This window comes from Cricetulus griseus, chromosome 3 (genome assembly GCF_003668045.3).
Source record: "Cricetulus griseus strain 17A/GY chromosome 3, alternate assembly CriGri-PICRH-1.0, whole genome shotgun sequence".
Taxonomy (NCBI): domain Eukaryota; kingdom Metazoa; phylum Chordata; class Mammalia; order Rodentia; family Cricetidae; genus Cricetulus; species Cricetulus griseus.
In genome coordinates, this window is record NC_048596.1 from 97,343,746 (window position 1) to 97,363,794 (window position 20,049).

General features: G+C 41.1%; 2 protein-coding genes and 1 pseudogene across 8 annotated transcripts in view; all 3 read left to right on the forward strand.

Moving 5' to 3' along the window:
• The window catches only part of Folr1 (folate receptor alpha), a 349,146-nt gene that overhangs the window by 166,591 nt on the left and 162,506 nt on the right, over positions 1-20,049 (forward strand).
• Positions 1-20,049, forward strand: part of LOC100759075 (RING finger protein 121) — a 64,163-nt gene that overhangs the window by 30,281 nt on the left and 13,833 nt on the right. For all 7 annotated transcript variants that reach the window (XM_027407867.2, XM_027407864.2, XM_035442331.1 and 4 more), the window contains 3 exons: positions 8,172-8,326; positions 12,465-12,572; positions 15,251-15,371. In XM_027407867.2, coding sequence (XP_027263668.1) covers positions 8,172-8,326; positions 12,465-12,572; positions 15,251-15,371 — 384 coding nt within the window. The remainder of the gene's footprint in view (positions 1-8,171; positions 8,327-12,464; positions 12,573-15,250; positions 15,372-20,049) is intronic.
• Positions 1,655-5,317, forward strand: LOC100759354 (annotated as a pseudogene).

A 20,049-nucleotide genomic window follows, 5' to 3' on the forward strand; every position in this document is an offset into this window, starting at 1 on the left:
CATCACATCCTGAGCCTCTACAGTAGCACCTTTTAGTAGATATCCAAATTTGTCTCCAGATTTTGCAATGTTCTCCCTGGGAAGCTCAGGGATTTCTCATGAGGAGCTCTGCTCTCCACTCTGGAGTATGCTGCTCACCAACCTGTGTAGCCTAGGTGCTCATTTGCTGTCTGTAGTTTAGGAGCTCAAGTCTAGTTTTTCACATTCAAAGAAGATTTAGCTTAAATTAATTTACTCAGAACAAACTGTTTCCTGTTTCTAAATTTCAGATAATGTTCTTTTCATTTCCAGCATCAATAAAAATACCTTAAATTACTTATAGTTTACACTTAGTAATTATTAACCCCCAAAAAAGGATTTTTCTTGGCTAGATATGCACTAGAGTACTTCTCTGGTGACAAGCAGGGCCCAGCACTACATAGCAAAAGCAAAAGTGCTGTGAGCCAAAAGTGGGTTATGGCTCAGTGTAAGAGTGCTTGCCTAGCATGTACCAAGCTACGGGTTTAATGACTGTTACTAATCAACACCAACAACAAAATGGGCTGGTGATGTGGCTCTGTGAGTAGAGGCCCTTGAAAATAGACTTGATGACCCAAGTTTGATCCTTGTATCCCAGGCAGTAGCATGAGAGAACCCACTGCAGTTGCGCTCTGACCTTACATATACACAGTCAGCATGTACACACCTGCATGCTTCTGTCCCTCCCTCCTTCCTCCCCTTCTCTTTCTTCCTCTTCTCTCTCCTTCCTTCCCTCTGCCTCTCCTTCCTCTTCTCTCACCCTTTCCCTCTCCTCCTGCCCCCCTCTTCCCTCTCTCATACACACTAAGTAAAAATAATAAAGCATTCAAAAAACAGTTCAAAACAAGCAAACAAAAACCCAAGAAAACAAAACAAACCCAGTCAAACTACTGTACAAGATAGGGCAGACATTTCTATCCATTTTTCAGACTAGTAAACTATTGAGCAGAATGTTAGTTTATTTGCTAAGAGAATATGATTGTTAAATTGCAAAACTGGGCTAGGTGGTAGTGGCGCAGGCCTTGAATCCCAGCACTCGGTAGGCAGAGGCAGGCGGATCTCTGTGAGTTCGAGACCAGCCTGGTCTTCAAGAGCTAGTTCCAGGACAGCCTCCAAAACCACAGAGAAAACCCGTCTCAAAAAACAAAAAAATTAAATAAAATAAATTGCAAAACCTGAGCCCAAACTAAAATCTAGCTGCTGCTGTTGTTATGATTGCTATTATTTGTATCTTGTATGTATGTTTGTTTTTGTTTACGGTCTCATATAGTCCAGGCTGACCTTTAACTCACTATGTAGCCGCCGCTGATATTGAATTCCTTAATTCTCTTGCTTCTTACTCTTGTAGGTGCTGGGATTACTGATACAGACCACAATGTCCAGCCTTAAATTGATTCTTTTTCCTTTTTTGTTGTATGTATATGGGTGTTTTGCGTGCGTATTCGTTTGTGTACCACTTGTTGCATGGGCCAGAAGACAACATCAGATGCCTGGAACTAGAGTTGCGGACAGTAGTGAACCACTATGTGGGTGCAGGAATTTGAACCTAGGCTCTCTTCTAGAGTGCTCTTAACAGCTGAATCATCTCTCCAACTCTTCTCTATGTGTATATGTTTGTGTGTGTAATACACATACTCTTGTTATAATTATTAAATTTTATGTGTATTAGTGTTTTGCTTTCATGTATGTGCATCACATGCCCATGGAGGCCAGAAGAGGATATTAGATCCCCTGAAACTGGAGGTACAGGCAGTTTGAGCTGTCCCGTGGGTGCTGAAAAATAAACCTAGGTCCTCTGGAAGAGTAACAAAAGTTCTTAACCTCTGAGCCATTTCTCTTGCCCCTAAACCCAAGACTTTTTTCTCTCAAAAGCCTTAGGAAGTTATTATATCTTACCTGTCATAGTCATTTTTGCTTTTAGCTCTCCTGAGTTTTCTTCCTTAATGACTTTGCCAAGTCCTTTCCTTAGACCTCAGGTACTTTTACAATCTCCATTTTGTTAGTCGATTCACCATGATGCTAAGGAGGCTGCTAGGGAGACAAGATCTGGATTGGAAACTATGCCAGGTCAGATTTGACTTTTGGTTTCTCTGTAGCTCAGTTTTCATCATCTATTTAGATTCTAATATTACTTACTCCTTAGCTCCCTCAGGGATGTTAGGGGAAGTGAGAAGTTTATGCCTGGAAAAGTATCTGTCCTATTTTTAAAGATCTACAAGGAGTAGCTTTCATCATTTCTGTCTGCTGCCAAATAGTTTGTTTTCAAGCCCCACCTCCTGAACAGCTGTTAACTTCCTGGATGGATGAGCAGCAGACTGTCCTACCTGGACTCTGCAGAATAATGTAGTTTTGTTTTGTTTTTGTTTTCATTTCTTTTGTTTCTGAGCTTAGGAGGCCATTAGGCAAAAATCAAATAATGCCTCCTTTGGGAAGCTTTTCTTGGTTTTACCACTGTGAGTGAAGTGCCTGCTTATACAATTCTGGAACATATTTTGAATTAGTTAAGTTTTTGTTTTTCTTCGGTAGACTTAAGTCCTTGAAGAGGCTTTATTATTTATTCATGTTGAATTCCCTAGTCCTTAGCATGTTGTTGGTGTTTGTTAAATGGCTGCTTGACTGACTCGTATTTGGAGAGGGGACAGCTTCGGAAAGAAGCCATAGTTCTAAGTAAGATGTCTTAGGACACTGGTAGTAAATTTAGTGTTTCTCTAAAAGACAAGAGTTGGACCCAGAAGCTGGAGGGACACGGACAGATTTTTTTTTTAAGGTCAGTAGCATATGTTAGTGATGTGATGGTTGCCTCTGGAAATTAGGATGGCCATTAGCTAGGGATGCAGTAGGAGGAATCTGCCAACCACTTCTCTGCCCTATAGACTATTCTAGCAGTTATGGTCTTGCCAAGTCATAGAAACAACTGGGTATACCTGGTTATTGGGCCTATAGACAATTTTCTAATGGCCAGCCTTTTCTGGATCCTTTTCCTGGCATAATATCCAGTGTTTACAGCTGCTCTTACAGGGTTCTGTTTTAGATATTTTGTAACCTTGACAGCCCTTATGGTTATGCTTGCTTGTGCCCATACTGCTGCAACTCTCCTCTGACCATTTGTGTTGGTACCTGAAGCTCTGCATAGCTGCCTAGTTCATAGATTGGAAGAGAGACCAGGGCAAAGGTTTCCCATTATTTTGTGCAGATATACGTGTTTATCTCAAACTATTGAACTTGGTATGTCTCCATAAACATTGCTACCAGAGGGCAACCAAATGCCCTTCCATTGCTAAGATTGCCATGAAAATGCTTTCCTTGCCAGGTGGTGCTGGCAGCACATGCTTTTAATCCCAGCGTGGGGGTTGGGGGGGTGGCTCAGCAGTTGAGAGCACTTGTTCCGAGGACTTAGGTTCAATTCCTTGCACCAACATAGTGGTTCAAAACCATCTATAACTCTACTTTTAAGGGATCCAACCCCCTCTTCTGACCTCCTCAGGCACCAGACTTGCATGTGGTACCCATATATACATGCAGGCAAAACACTCATATGCATAAGCATAAATAAATGTTTTTAAAAATTAAAAATGAAGTTTAGAGAAAGGCTTTTTTGTTTCCTCTGGCGGCAGCCATCAGGTGAGCCAACATGGGTGCATACAAATACATCCAGGAGCTATGGAGAAAGAAGCAGGACCACGTGGTGCGGTTTTTGCTGAGGGTCTGTTGCTGGCAATACCGCCAGCTCTCTGCACTGCACAGGGCTCTGCGCCCCACTCTGCCTGATAAAGCACGAAGGCTGGGGTACAAAGCCAAGCAAGATTATGTCATATACAGGATTCGTGTCCGCTGTGGTGGCTGCAAACACCCATTTCCCAAGGATGCAACTTACGACAAGCCTGTCCATCATGGTGTTAACCTGCTAAAGTTTGCCCAAAGCCTTCAGGCTGTTGCTGAGGAGAGGGCTGGGCGTCATTGTGGGGCTTTGAGAATCCTGAATTTTTACTGGGTTGGTGAAGATTCCACATATAAGTTTTTTTTGAGGTTATCCTCATTGATCCATTCCATAAAGGGTATCAGAAGGAACCGTGACACCCAGTGGATCACCAGACCAGTCCACAAGCACAAAATGATGCGTGGGCTCACATCTGCTGGCCGCAAGAGCCGTTGCCCTGAAAAAGGGCCACAAAGTTCCACCGCACTATTGGTGCATCCTGGAGAAGGCACAATACTCTGCAGCTCCACTGTTACCGCTAATATACGTGGTATTTGTAAAATTCATATCCAAATTCATATCCATGTCATGTCTGCTTAAAGGTGTTATTTGTCTGTCAAAACTAGGCTGCAGATTGTCATGAATGCTTTGTGGAATTGTAGCAGTTAAAGTGCAACAGTGTTTGAAGACTACATGTGATGGTGTATCTTGTTTCTGATAAACTTTATGTCTACGTTATCTGCTTAGGAGGTTAAGTGTATGGTGTTTACATCATGTGGTATCCGTGTGTAGAATCCTGAAAAAGGAGTCCTAGGGCTGCCCTGTGGATGTGTTGGGTGCATGTAATAGAACCTACAGCTTTGTTGGGATTATGCAATCTTCTGGTTCACTGAAGTGGCTGTGTCTTCGGAGTTTGATGAGTGCAAACTTCAGAGTTGGATTCTGTAGCAAGTGAAGCTTCCAACCTGTTTTGTGAGTGTGCATAGAAAGGAGATCAACTACAACCCAAATTTTGGAAATTGAATCCAGTGTCCCATTTTCAGAACCAGGTGAAATTGGAAGAAGTTTCCTGTTCTTTTGGATCTCTGGAGTATGGGTCTGATGCCCAGTAATAGGTGTTGACACCTGTGTATTTTGAGATTGTTGGAGACTGAACATTGGATGGGGTGGAGTATATTTAGGGGTGGTGTAGTGGGGTTGTGCTTGGGCAGATTTTAAGAAGTTGTGATCAAGTTAGTATGCATTCATTAAGAAGCTTGTAGCCACATAGCAAGGATGATTGTGAATTTAAAGATCAACCCTAGGGCAGTCAATTCATCTTGGGGGTAAAAGTTAGTTGGCAGTATCACTTTGTTTGCAGTCTTAGGTAGTGCCTGGGGTTACTCATCCCTGGTATATTAATGAAAGTTGTTGACATTTCACAAAGGCCACACATACCACCACCTTGTGCCCTTGACTATGGAAGAAATAGACGGTATTGCCCTTATCACAGATCTGAGCTAGCAGGCCTAATAATAAAAACCTAATTGATGTTTTTTTTTTTTTTAAGGATTTTATTTATTTATTATGTATACAACATTCTGCTCCCATGTATATCTATCTGCACACCAGAAGAGGGCACCAGATCTCATAACAGATGGTTGTGAGCTACCATGTGGTTGCTGGGAATTGAACTCAGGACCTCTGGAAGAACAGTCTCTTAACCTCTGAGCCATCTCTCCAGCCCCCTAATTGATGTTTTAAACTGATTTTCTTTTCTCTTCAGATTTTTAGAGGATGATTTTACTGATTTCCAGAAAATACTGGACTCAATCTTGAGACTTAGAATACTTTTCTATTCAGCAAAACAAATCATTGTGTATAGAAGTTGTTCAACTAAAATAATAAATGTCTGTTAAACAAGATGGAAAAAAAATGAAATTTAAATTCATTTACTAAACAAGGGCCTGTGAGATAGCTCAGCAGGTGAGAGTGTGAGTGCTTGCCCTCAAATCCAGTAACTAGAGTTCAGTCCTTTGAAGTTATATGGTGGAAGGAGAGAACAGATGGCTGCAAGTTGTCCTCTGACCTATGTACACACACACACACACACACAATGCATCACACATACATACATACACATAAGATAATTTTTTTTAACTAAAAAATGTCAGGCATGGTGATGTGAGCCTTTAATCCCAGCAGGCAGAGCCAGGCGGATTTTTGTAAATTCAAGGCCAGTCTGATTTGTTCAGGACATCCCGGGCTATGTAAAGAAACTCTGTCTCAAAAAGAAAAAGTTAAAATTTCCTTTTCAGAATTTACAATAGCTTGATTGAATTATTAATATTTATAATCTGTTCTTTAATTCTCCCTCATTAGCTTTGCCTACAACCCGTTCAATTCCTTTGTTTAGCAAAATTCTACAAAATATATGTTCCCTACTACTGAGATTCTTTTTTTATGTTTGTGCTGATTTGTTTCTGGTGATAGCTTGTCCTTGTTTTTTTGGGGAGTGGGGCTGGGGTTCGAGACAGGGTTTCTCTGTGTAGCTTTGGAGCCTATCCTGGCACTCACTCTGGAGACCAGGCTGGCCTCGAACTCACAGAGATCTGCTTGCCTCTGCCTCCCCAGTACTGGGATTAAAGGAGTGCGGCTTGACCTTGTTTTTATGACACATTGTTGTGTAGTGTGTACTCTTGGTGAAATTCAGAGGAAAACCCCAGATTCAATGATTAACAGTGCCCCCCCCCCCAATTTAATTCACTAGCTATTGTTCAAACAACAGTGGTGTTATTTCCCCTTTGTGGCCTTTTAGATTTTTTTGGCCCAAAATTCAGTTTTATTGGGAACCCATTATCTATGTGGTTTTTCTTGATAGGGTTTGTCTTAGTTAGGGTTTCTATTACTGTGAAGAGACACCTTGACCTTGGCAACTCTTATAAAAGAAAACATTTTAGTTGGGTGGCTTATAATTTCAGAATTTTAGTTCATTATCCACATGGTGGGACATGGTGGCATGCAGACAGACATGGTGCTAGGAGATGGAACTGAGAGTAAAGAAGGAATTATATCTTGGTCCTGCAGGCAACAGGAAGTGAATTGAGATGGGGCTTGAAAAATATGTATGTGTGTGTATACACACACACACACACACACACACACACACACACACACACACACACACACATACATGTATATCCCCACTTTGGCAATTCAGTAACATGGTGACACTCCTGGTTTCTGTTTGGATACTGGGTACTAGGGATCCAAACTCACATCCTCATGTTTGCTCGGGATGCACATTACCTATTGAACCACCGTCCTAAGTCTCTGCCTTAGTGTTTCAGTATTTCATAGATCAGGCCAGAGAGGAGCCTGCAGTAGGCACATGCCTTTAATCTCAGTACTCAAGAGGGAGTCAAGTAGATTCCTGAGTGCAAGGACAGCCAGGGCTACAGAGAGAAACCCTGTCATGAAAAACCAAGCCAAAACCAAAAGTAATCAAAACAACAAAAGAAACACTGGAAAAGCCAAGAAAAGATATTGTACCAAACAACCACAGACAAAACTAGGGGCTGAGCAACTAGACTCATACTAAAAGTGGAAAAGGGTTTTTTTGTTCTTCACATTGCTTGCTTTAACATCAGTCATTGGGACTGCTTACAAAGCAGTAGACCCAGAGATTAGCAAAGAATCAAATCAAAAGATCTGGCTACATTATATTCTGCAAAAAAGGATAGGAATTCCTGATCTTTAACTTTTTGAAAAACTAGGATGTGGTATAAAAACAACCATCCCGCTCTCAGTAACCATGATAACTTTTAAATTTCTTTGTCTTGAAATATAGATATTTAGCTGGGCGGTGGTGGTGCATGCCTTTAATCCAGCACTCGGGAGGAAAAGGCAGAAGGGTCTCTGTGAGTTCAAGACCAGCCTGATCTACTGAGCGAGTGCCATGACAGGCTCCAAAGCTACATAGAGAAACCCTGTCTCGAAAAACAAAACAAAAAAGCATAGGGAATGATATCAGTTGGCCCTACCATGGGTGTCTTCCAGTTTTCCTCATAGGTTCAGGGGAACTTACAAAAAAGTTGGAGAAGCTGGGTAAGAGATATCAAGAGCTCAGTGGAAAGGAAAAATGTGTCTAGAATATAGTTTGATGAAGGATAAAGTGGAAGAGTTAGGCATAGTGCTAGATTTCTAATTTTGATCACACTAGTGGAGTTTTGTTTACACAGAATTGAAATGTGACTGGGTGTGTGGCATATGCCTTTAATCTCTGCACTCAGCACTCAGGAGGCAGAGGCAGACAGATCCATGTGTTCCAAGCCCACTTAGGGATACATAGTGAGACCTGTTTGAACACAACAGCAACACTGGAAATGTAAGTGAAGATAGGCTAAACACGCGGCCTGCAGTTAGGGACCTGCCGAGGGAGCAGGCTGGAGCTGAAGTGCTTGTGTTTGTGTTTCAGATGGTGACCCTCTTTCAGATGTGGGTTGTTCCCCTCTATTTCACAGTGAAGCTGCATTGGTGGAGGTTCTTGGTGATCTGGATCTTCTTCTCTGCTGTCACAGCATTTGTCACCTTCCGAGCCACACGGAAACCTCTAGTACAGACAACACCAAGGTGAGAGTGTAGGTAGAGGAGAAGAGCCTGGTTTTTCTTCCCTCCCTCCCTCCTTCCCTCCCTCCCTCCCTCCTTCCCTCTCTCCCTCCCTCCCCTTCCTCCTTTCCTCCCTTCCTCTTTCCCTTCCTTTCTCCCTCCTTCCCTCCCTTCCTTTCTTCCTCCCTCCTCTCCTTTTCCTTCTTTCATTTCTTTCTTTCTCCTCTTAAGATTTCTAAAAAATTTTTTGCCTGGTGGTGGTACTCATCTTTAATCCCAGCACTCAGGAGGCAGGCAGATCTCTGTGAGTTTGAGGTCAGCCTGGTCTACAAAGTGAGTTCCAGGACAGGCTCCAAAGCTACAGAGAAAAGAAACCCTGTCTAAAAAAAAAAAATTAAATTTCATTCATTTGAATGTTTTGCCTGAGTGTAAGTGTACTGCCAATGGAGGCCAGAAGAGGGCGTCAGATCCCCTGGAATGTATGAATTGAACTTGGATCTCCTGCAAGGGCAGCAGGAGGTCTCTGAGCCATCTCTCCAGCCCCCAGGCCTGGGTTTCTTGAAGTGAATCTGTTGGAAATCTGTGAGAGAAAGATGGGATTCGAATGAAAACCAAAAAGTCTTTTGAAAAAATTTTTGTCTGCCAAATGAGTTGGTTTAGGGCCTCTTTAAAACAAGCTGATTGGGAGACCCACTCCCCTAGCCACAGGTTCAGAATTACAAGTATTTCCCTGTCCTTCCGTTGATGCTCTACATCAAGATCTGTTGGTGTTATAAGTACACAAAACAAACAAGCCTTTGTGGTCATCGTGGTGCCATTTTAAGTGTCCTTCTCTCCTGTGAAACCTTCTCTCATCTCTGAATTAGATTTTCCTGGTATGTTTTCTATGAAGACCCTGTAGTTTGCTACTGTTGAACTCATCACAATCTACAACAAGATGTTGTTTTGAGTGTCTGTCTCCCCCACATCCACTGTGCTGGTCACTGTATATCCAGGCTGTGCCACTGAGTCTGGCACATATTATCTACTCTGAATTTTTGTTGAATGAATGAATATCAGCAAATTTGCAGTTTTGTAATGAATACCACTTCCTTCTTATGTAAAAAAGCTAATGTTTCTATAATTCTGTGTTTTATCAAAATGTGTATCTTGTTTAATCCTCCCAACCAGCTTGTGAGGTCATTTAATAACCATACCTGACAGGAAAAGATATTTTTCTCATTCATTCATTCATTCATTCATTCATTCATTCATTCAACAAGCACCTGCTATGTGCCAGGCCCTTTGGTGAGCGCTGGGGATACAGAGCTGGATAAGACATGGTCCCTGCCCTCAAGGAGTGCTCGGTTTAATGGAGGAGAGGGTCAAGAAAGCACCTGTTGGAGTGCATTTGGTAAGTGCCAAGAGAGGTGTGCATGGCCTTATCCTAGCAGGAGAGTGCCTAGCCTGACCCAAAGTCTCCCAGTTTGCAGATTTTGTGTGCTTTGTGTGTTCTGTTTACTGCATACCTTTCTCTGAACTTCTGGATTTCACTGTGAGAATGAAGATGGTGATCCATAACCCTCTCCCTGGCACCTCTCTAGGCCATGAGAGAAGGCACAGAATCTAGTGTCTGGTGGATGTGGGGTTGGAATACCCAGCATTGTGCACAGTGAGACCTTAACTTTCAAGCCTTGAATTTTTCAACCCTAAAAATGTTTCATAGAAAGTGATTTTCCAAAATTAAAGCACACTAACTATCACATGTGAGTGACCAAGGAGCCATGATTGTGAGTTTGAGGTCAGCCTTGGGCTGCAGAGAACCATTTCAAGTACAGCTTGGGTTACATATAGTGAGATAATTTAGCTGGTAAAGATGCTTCTTGCGTAAGCTTGGTGACCAGTGTGATCAGAATCCAACCAAAGGCAGGAGAGAACCCACTCTACAAAGCTACTCTCTGACTTCCTCATGTGTGCCACACATATACATAAAGATACCAATGGCAAACAGTATGATTGAAATATTGTAAGCAAGCTGGGCGTTGGTAGCACACGCATTGGTTCCCAGCACTTGGAAGGCAGAGACAGGTGGATCTCTGAGTTCGAGGCCAGCCTGGCCTGCAGAGCGAGTTCTAGGATAGGCTCTAAAGCTACACAGAGAAACCCTGTCTCAAAGAGAGAGAGAGAGAAATATTGTTAGTAATATGGAAGGTTGTTTTATAATATTAAATAACACTGATAGTGCTTCCCAGTTTCATAAACCTTATTTATTTATCTAACTTTAACAAGTATATTACAAGAAATAGGCTCTATACACTACAGTGAGAAAGGTAGTTTGCTTTTACCATTTGGGGAAAGAAGTAAACTTACTTCAGAAATATGATTTGATTCATCTGAGCTTATTTAGCAAATAAAAGCTTACTAATCTAAGTATTAGAAGATGTAAAATTTGGGGCTGGAGAGATGGCTCAGAGGTTAAGAGCACTAGCTGCTCTTGCAGAGGTCCTGAGTTCAATTCCCAGCAACTACATAGTGGCTCACAACCATCCGTTATGAGATCTGGTGCCCTCTTCTAGCATTCAAGCATACATGCGGACAGAACACTGAATCCATAATAAATAAATCTTTAAAAAAAAGATCTAAAATTCCATGCCTTTTCTCCTGTCTCTTTCCCTTTTGATCTATGTAAATCCTGGATTGCATAGCTATGTTTGGTTTTTAGTGCAACACTACAAGATACCTGGGGCCTTTCCCTAGCCTGAAAAGCCTCCTTAGACATAGCAGGGAAACATATGGCAGGAACCTAAGAATATGACCTGGGGGCCAGCAGAGATGCAGTAAGTTAGTTCTTGGGAAGAAAGAAAGCTTGGACTAGTTATTCAAGCAAATTACTAAACTGCTCATTTGCTGTTGTCTCATATATGATGGGTTAGTGACTGTCAATAGGGCTTATATTACTATGATGATACACCATGACCAAAGCAACATGGCTGGGGAGGAAAGGGTTTATTTGGCTTACATTTCCACAGCACTGTTGATCCCTGAAGAAAATCAGGACAGGAAGACAAGCAGGGCAGAAACCTGGAAGCAGGAGCTGATATAGAAGCCATGGAGGAGTTCTGATTACTTGCTTGCTCCCCATGGCTTGCTCAGCCTGCTTTCTTACAGAACTCAGGGGTAGAATCACCCACAATAGGCTGGTTTGTCCCACATCAATCAATCACTAGTTAAGCAAATGGCCTACAGCCCCAGTCTTATGGAAACATTTTCTTAATTGAGTTTCCCTCTTCTCTGATTTTAGTTTTTGTCAAGTTGATGTGATACTATCCAGCACAGTGACTAATGATATTGGGGAACATCTGCAGCATTTACAGAGGCCTGGTTCATATACAGACCCTCTTCTTCTCGAATCTAGCTGGAGATCACTCGGATTCCACATTGCTAACCCCGAGCCCCCCTGCCCCCAACACAAAGCTTACACATTAAATCAGTGGCACTGTTTGAGTGCCTTCCTCATTTCTTCTCCAACAAAATATGTCCTATCAGAAACATTTTCATGAGGTGTCATTCTTAGTATGATGTCCTTATGGATAGGAGCAAAGCTGCAATCGGACTAGCCAAACCCAGTTATAAACTGTAGCTAGTTTAGTCTCTGATTCATCTTCCCCTGGATTTTATTCTGACAGAACAGTAAGCCTTTGCATGTTGTGTTTTGAGAGGACAGAGGTGGCTTAGGTCAGCTGTGTCTTTTATTTGCTTGAGACTAAATCCATTTTTAGGGATCCCCTTTCTTGGTCCAGGAAGATACAAAGCATTCTTGGGGGTATGCTGTTTTGCGGGGGAGTGTTCAAGACACAATTTCTCTGTGTAGCTTTGGAGCCTGTCCTGGAACTTGCTCTGTAGATCAGGCTGGCCTCAAACACACAGATATCTTCCTGCTTCTGCCTCCTGAGTGCTGGGATTAAAGGTGTGCAACACCACTACCTGGCAGGGGTATGGTGATTTAGGGACATTTCTGCAGTTGAGGATGTGAACAGCTTTTAACAGTAACCAAAGTTGCCCAACACATCCTGAGCATTGAACCTGATGCCCCATTGATGTGAGAAGGGGTTCTGGTGATTCAGTGACCCCTGAGGCCACCATTCTCTACTAGCTGTACTAACTTTTTATCTCCTTCCTCCAGGTTGGTTTATAAATGGTTCCTCCTAATCTATAAAATCAGCTATGCCACTGGCATCGTTGGCTACATGGCTGTCATGTTTACCCTCTTTGGTCTTAACTTATTATTCAAGTGAGTACCCTTTGCTTTTATATTTTTCTGGTATTTAGAAAAGTGACTGGCAGTCCTAGGTATTACAAAAGAGAACATGGTACATGTGGCAGCCCTCTGTGCTGTTTTGTTGGGAGAAAGCATTGAATGTCTGAATACAGACAAAGGCCAGAGTCCCAAATCATTGTTTATATTTTCTAAAAATTGGTGTGCAGTAGAAAAGCATAATGAAAGTAAACATAATAACCAGTTACCCATAATTCCATCCCCTAAGAATAGTTTTTATCTTTGTACCCTTCTCTGTCTGACTAGACCAGGGACTAGCAAACTTCACCCAAGGGCTTGTTGCTTCATATTTTCATAAGCCTTCTAGAAGATCTACACCAGCTTACAATCCTCCTACTTACAGATGACACAGAAGTCAAACAATCCTGAATTTAGAGACTAGAGAGTGCAGTGAGTCAGTAGTTCAGAAGAAGGTGAAATGTAGCTATCTAGATGAAGTAATATTGACTGTGGGCTACAGATCAAGAGAGTCCCAAGCAGGCCTGATGATGTGTTTTTGTATTCCCAGTTACTCAATAGGCTAAGGCAGAAGCATTGAAAGTACAGTGTCTGCCTAGGCAGTCTGGGTGACTTAGGCTAGATCCTGGCTCAATATTAAAAAGAGAAAATGGACTGGGGATGTAGCTTAGTGATAGAACTTTAGGTCTAGATGGGCAACGTTGAATTCTCAGTACTGAAGAAGGGAAAAGGGAAAAAAAAAAAAGGAATTCCATGTCTGGGACAGTGACTAATGATCACATCTTAATTTATGTCTTAGTCACTATTATAGTGCTGTGATGAGACACCATGACAAGGCAACTCTTATAAAAGAAACTAATTAATTGCAGGCTTACTTACAGTTTTAGAGGGTTAGTCCATTATCATCGTGACAAGAAGAAGACAGGTGTGGTGCTGGAGCAGTAGCTGAGAGCCTTACATCCTGATCTGTAGGCAGCAGACAGAGAGAGGTACTGGGCCTGGCAAGGGCACACCTTTAATCCCAGCGTTCAGGAGGCAGAGGCAGGCGGATTTCTGTGAGTTCAAGACCAGCTTGGTCTACAAGAGCTAGTTCAAGGACAGCCTCCAAAGCCATAGAGAAATCCTGTCTCGAAGAAAACAAACAAAAAAACCAAAGAAACAAACAAAAACTGCTATGTTATAGAGAGAGTGGACACTCCTAGATTTCTTTCTTCTAGGAGGAAAATAGGCTGAAAGAATAAACAGTATCCAGAAGGGTTTAGGATTCATTCATTTAGACTCTAATACATGTCTTCAACAGAGCTATGCTGGGATTATGCCCACCTAATGTTATTTTTTAAAGATGTTTCTCTTGTTGCTGTACTTGCTTAATTTATGCAAGAGGAAAACAAAGATCTTGACTATATGTTTTAATTTTATGTTTACAAGTATCTTGCATACATGTGTATGTGCAGGGGTTACAGAGGCCAGAAAAGGGCATTGAATTCCTTGGAACTAACATTACAAACAGTTGTGAGCTGCTATGTGGCTGTTAGGAACTGAACCCTGGTGTTCTGTAAGATCAGCCAGTGCTTTTAACTGTTAAGCCCAGAACTTGACTATTTTTATGCTGCTGATTAGGTTGACTGGTGTAAGATGAATGCTAACTAATCAGTTAAATATTGTAAGGCACATCCACTTTCTTTGAGAATTATAACTTACAACCATGAGTGAATACATAGAGTTCGTTGTAAAAGTATGTTAAAAAGATAGTTTTCTATAGCATTCATAGACTCTAGACTGCAATTTACTGGTCCTTGGAGTTCTACTGTTACATGAAAAATCCATATTTCCTTAGTAAAGAGTCTTGAACCAAAATTTAACTTTGATGACATTATACTGAAAATGTACTTACACAACTATTTTATAGTAACAAATATGTCAATATTTACTAATTTTACACACACCCCCATCTATGTTTGATAAACTCTTTCTGTAAAAAGTTAGGAAAAATAAGGGGAAACCTAGACTATTATGTACAATACTTGGAGGTGAACAGAGAAAACTCCTATCCTGCTGTACTCTGCTTCCCTGGGGACCCAAGAACACATTTCACATATGGGAGATACTTTGTGCAATTGCTGTCAGTTCAGACATTCCCAGAAGCGACCTGGCAAGAGATAGAGGGTCATTTCAGTCTTTGTCTCTGATCTACCAAGGTCATGAATGTCCTGCCCACCTTTGGAGTCAGCCATGTCAGCTTGGGTGGCTGACTTGAGATGAAGCTTTTTTTTTTTTTTTTTTTTAAATGAAATCCCCATTATTTGGTATCCAGCGTTTACCAATAGTGGAGTTGCTACCAGATAGTTCCCACAAATTCTCTGGGCAAGTACAAAGCCTGGCTGGCTGTCCTGTCAGGCTGGAGCTACAGATAAATTTGAGACCAGGGATCAGGTTCATGGAGCAGTGAGCAATACAGTAGCTTGGTATTTCCAGCTCATAGTAATAGCTTTCTCAAGAGGTGTTTGTGGACCAAATTACAACAGCAGCCTGGAGTTGTTCATATTTTAATAACATTTATTCTAGCTTTTGAGCAACCTGACTAAGTTTAGGCTTTGCCTTGAGTATCCTCAAGCAGTAATCCAAGGCAGTTGTGTTTCAGGGCAGGCCTTACTGCCACACTGCTTCCCTTGCAGGATTAAACCAGAAGATGCAATGGACTTTGGCATTTCTCTTCTCTTCTATGGCCTCTACTATGGAGTTCTTGAGCGGGACTTTGCAGAAATGTGTGCAGACTATATGGCTTCTACCATAGGGGTAAGTTCATCTGTTGGGTTTTTTTTTTTGTTTGTTTGTTTTTTAGTGTTTTGTTTTGTTTGAGGTAAAGTTTTGCTGTATATGGACTCAGAATTCTCCTGCCTCAGACTCTTGACCACTAGGATTACCAGTTTCTGCCACTGTGCCCTGTTATCTGTACTCTTAATATTGCCTCCTGCTATCTCCAAATTGTTCATGCTAATGTCACTTACATGATGTAAGACAAAGACACTAACATGAGATAAGCTATATAAAAAAAACAGGTGGTGGCACATGCCTTTAATTCCAGCACTCAAGAGGCAGAGGCAGGCAGATTTCTGTGAGTGAGTTCTAGGACAGCCAGGATTACATGCAGAGAAACCTGTCTTGAAAAAGCAAAAAAAAAATTTAGATGTGCGTGGTATGCATATAGATTTCTTCTTGAAATTTAGAAACTCAGATTTCACATGTGCCCTGGAATTTTAACTTGAGTCAACACAGGAAAGAAATACTTTACCCAGTAGGAAGTTACATTCATTTAACAAATGTTTTTTAATGCTGCATATGTTGGACTTACAAAGGTATCTGAAAATAAAACATGTATCCCTTTCTGAGGAACTATTGGCAGTACATTTTGCTAATGAAGACATAGTTATTTTATGTAGCCACTGATTGTTCAAGTGTCAGTGAGTAACCCCTGACCCATAATTACTCAAGCAACACTAATTAAACCCAGTGGGTCACACATAGAAAATCTGCAAATAAAAATAAAACATGGTCCTTGTCTCAAACGACTTCACTCACTAGTGAGAAAGGTAATTATTAAAGCAATGCACAAACATAAAATATGTCTGTTTTAAGTATTGTGAAGGAAAGGCGCATGAAGCCATGAACACATGATATTGAGACATTTGACCTCATCGACCTCAAAGATGGCTTCCTCAAAAAAGTACTTTTAAGCTGACTTTAACATGAGTAGGAGTAAGTGATGAAATGTGCAGTGAACAGAGGAAATAGCATCCCTAAGAGTCCTGTCAGCAGGACTGAGTGTGGTTGGGGGGGAGGGATTTCCTTCCTTCTTTTTTATACATGTGTATGTGTATTTCTCTGTCTGTATACATGCCTTTGAAAGCCAGAGGACAACTTTGAATGTCATTCTTCAGGAGCCATCCACCTTGTGTTTTGACACAGGGTCTTTCTTTGGCCTGAGCTTGCAAAATTTTGTAGTCTGGATGGCCAGCAGGGATTTATCTCTACCTCCCCCAGCATGAAGATTATGGGTGTGCACCACATCTGTGTATGTGCTTGCTTATGTGTGTATATGTGCACAGATGCTTGAACTTGTGTGTGTGCATGAATGCAGAGGCCAGAGGTCAAATTGTTTCTTTTTGTTATTGTTTTTTTGAGACAAATTCTATTATTTACCTTTGGCTGTCCTGGAGCTCACTATAGACCTTGCATTGTAGGCTACTACTATGCTGGCCTTGAACTCACAAAGAGCCACCTGTTTCTGCCTCCCAAATGCAATTTATTTATTTTTAATTATTAGTGACTGTGTGTATGACGTGTGGGTGTGGGTGTCCTGTGACATGATGTGACACTTGTGTACATCAGAGAATAAGTTTGTGGGATTGGTTCTCTCCTTCTGCCTTCACATGTGTTCCAGGGACCAAATTCAAATAGTTGGGTTTGTATAGCAAGTGCTTTCTTTACCTGTGAGCTATCTGATAGTCTTCCACTTTAATTTTTACAATAAGAACTATCACTGAACCAATTCACCTACGCTTGCTGGTCAGTGAGATCCAGGCATCCAGCTTTCTATGACCCCCACACAAACACACACACTCGAATTGAGGTTACAGACACATACTGTTGCACAAAACCTCTAAAATATGGATACTCAAGATCAAACTCAGATCTATGCTCATGCAGCAAGCACTTTACTGATTGAACTGTCTCCATGTCATGAAAGGGTAGATGTTCCTGAGGAACTAAGGCTAGTGTCTGGAGAAATAGTCTATAGATAGAGTAAAAATGTACAGATCAGAGATTTTAATCTTATTTATTATTGTATTTGTGTATGATGCTGGGACAATGCACAGATATTATGCTTATATGCAAGTTAGAGAACAAATTTTGTATATTCAGTTCTCACCTTGTACCTTTATGTGTACTCCAGGGATTGAACTCAAGTCATCTGGTTTGCTTGGCAATACACTTTGCCTGCTGAACTGTGTATCCAGCCCAAGATTTTACTTTTGTTACTAAAAACACTGAAGGACTAGAGATAGCTTAACCATTAGAAGCACCGAAAGGTTTTGTTTAAATGAATCAGTTGACCAAGTTTTATCCCAATAATGTGTCGTAGATGGGAAATGTCTCCTAGCAATCTCTGAAAGTCATTAAGTGTCTACAATTGATCTCTCCTAATTTGTACCTTTTAGGGTCTTAATTTTTTGTAAGCCTATTTTATAGCCTAAATAATTAATAGAATCTCCTCTTTGTATTTTTTCAGGGGCAATTTGTAATCCCTAACAAGGCAAAATTTTCTTTCCTTCTTCAAACATTCTTTCTAAATCATTTACATTTGAATCAGGTAATAAAATGGCATCCATGTAATGGTAAATTATTGATTGAGGAAATTTTTTACATACTATTTCCAATGGCTACTGTACAAAATATTGACACAGGGTGAGGCTATTTAACATTCTCTGTGGGAGAACCTTCCACTGATATCTTTTAGCTGGTTGTGAATTATTGTAAGTAGGCACTGTGAAGGCAAATTTCTCCCTATCTTTTTCTTGTCGAGGTATAGTAAAGAAACAGTCTTTTAAGTCAATAACTATAATAGGCCAATCTTTAGGTAATAAAGAAGGTAATGGCATTCCAGACTGTAGAGAGCCCATTGGCTGAATTAATTTATTAACGTCTCTCAAGTCTGTAAGCATTCTCCAAATTTCCAAATTTCCAAATTTCCTGATTTCTTTTTATAGCAAATATAGGAGAATTCCAAGGGCTGGTAGATTCTTCCAATATGTCCAGCATTTAGGTGTTCCTGAACCAGTTGTTCTGGAGCTTCTAGCTTCTCTGAAGTCATAGGCCATTGCCCCACTCAGACAGGATTGTCAGTTAACCATTTTAAGGGTAGGGGTTTTGATCCCTCTATGAGTTCAACACTTGTCTTAAAGATTTTTTTTTTTTTCATTTCATGTGCGTTAGTGTTTTTGCCTATATGTGTGTTCGTGTGAAGGCGTTGGATCCTCTGACACTGCAGTAACAGGCAGCAGTGAGCTGCCATGTGGGTGCTGGGAATTGAACCCGTGACCTCTGGAAGAGCAGCCAGTGCTCTTAACCTCTGAGCCATCTCTCCAGTCTGAGTTAGATGTTTTCACACCTGAGTCTTTGCTTGTGGGGAAGTCAACCTGGTGGGTAGGGAGTTTCTGTGAATTTTTGTCTAGCCTGGATGGGTAGTTTCTGTTTTATATAGTGCCTTATAACATTGTTTCCATAAACATGAGTTGGTTTATGGTTCATTTTTGATACAGGAGGAATGTTAATCTGGGTATTAAATTGCTGCAACAGATCGATCCCACAGATTTACTGCTCTATTAGCCACATATAGCCTCAGCCTTCCTCTTTGTCCTTCTAGCCCTATGCATTCAACCCATCTCATGTTTTGTTTTACATGAGATAGGGTTCCAGTCCCTAAGAATTGAACATCTACCTCTTGAAGAAGCCAACTAGGAATGCCAAGATTCTGGAGTGATAATGGTGATGTCCACACTTGTGTCCAGTAATCCTTCGAGTATAACATTGTTGATTTGTACTCTTAGTTTTGGTGTTTGGTCATTTATAGAAGTCTGCCAAAATACATGATTTCTTTTTCTTCCTTGAATTTTTGATTCTTCCTTCAAAGCTATTCTACCATCCAGAGTAGTACAATTTTTTACAATAAGCACTTGATTTCATAATGGTTCTGGGGAGGATTGCCCTCCACAGTGGCTGGGAATGCCTAGACCAGTTTTGACATTGGGGCCTTCGAGAGCCCCCACCTCCAAGGAGTTTCCTGATGGTAAAGGGTTGCCTCATTTGTCTCTTGTCGATCTACATCCATTGGTCCAATGTCGGCCTTTGCCATATCTTCTACACAATCCAGAATGTTGGGGGCTTCTACTTTGGGTTATTCCCAGAATAGGCATCATTTCTTGGAATGTCTTATCTACAGTTTCTTCTCAGATGGCCTATTCTACCACAATTAAAGCATTTGGTATTTTGATATCTCCTCATATCTTTGAAGATGGCTTCTCCTACCCAAACCTCAATGTTATAATCAAAATATGCAACATTGGCTGTGTGCAGAACCCATTCATCCATTGGTACTGATCTGATCTTTAAGGGCCCAAGCACCTTTTTGCATTCTAAATTAGCCTTTTCCAGTGCTAGAGATTCCATGAGATTCATATAGCTTCTCAGTCTGCTACCCTATTTGTACACTTTAGTCAATCTTTGCAAAAAGTCACCAAAGGGTTCTTTTGGGCCTTGTATAACCTTATTATATGACTCAATTCTTTTCCCTGGTTTGTGAATCTTGTCCCAAGCATTCAAAGCTGTTGTACAACATAGGGACAAGATGTGTTCATTGTATATAGCTTGAGTATGTGCATCCACATAACAGCCCTCACTAAGAATCTAATCTTGG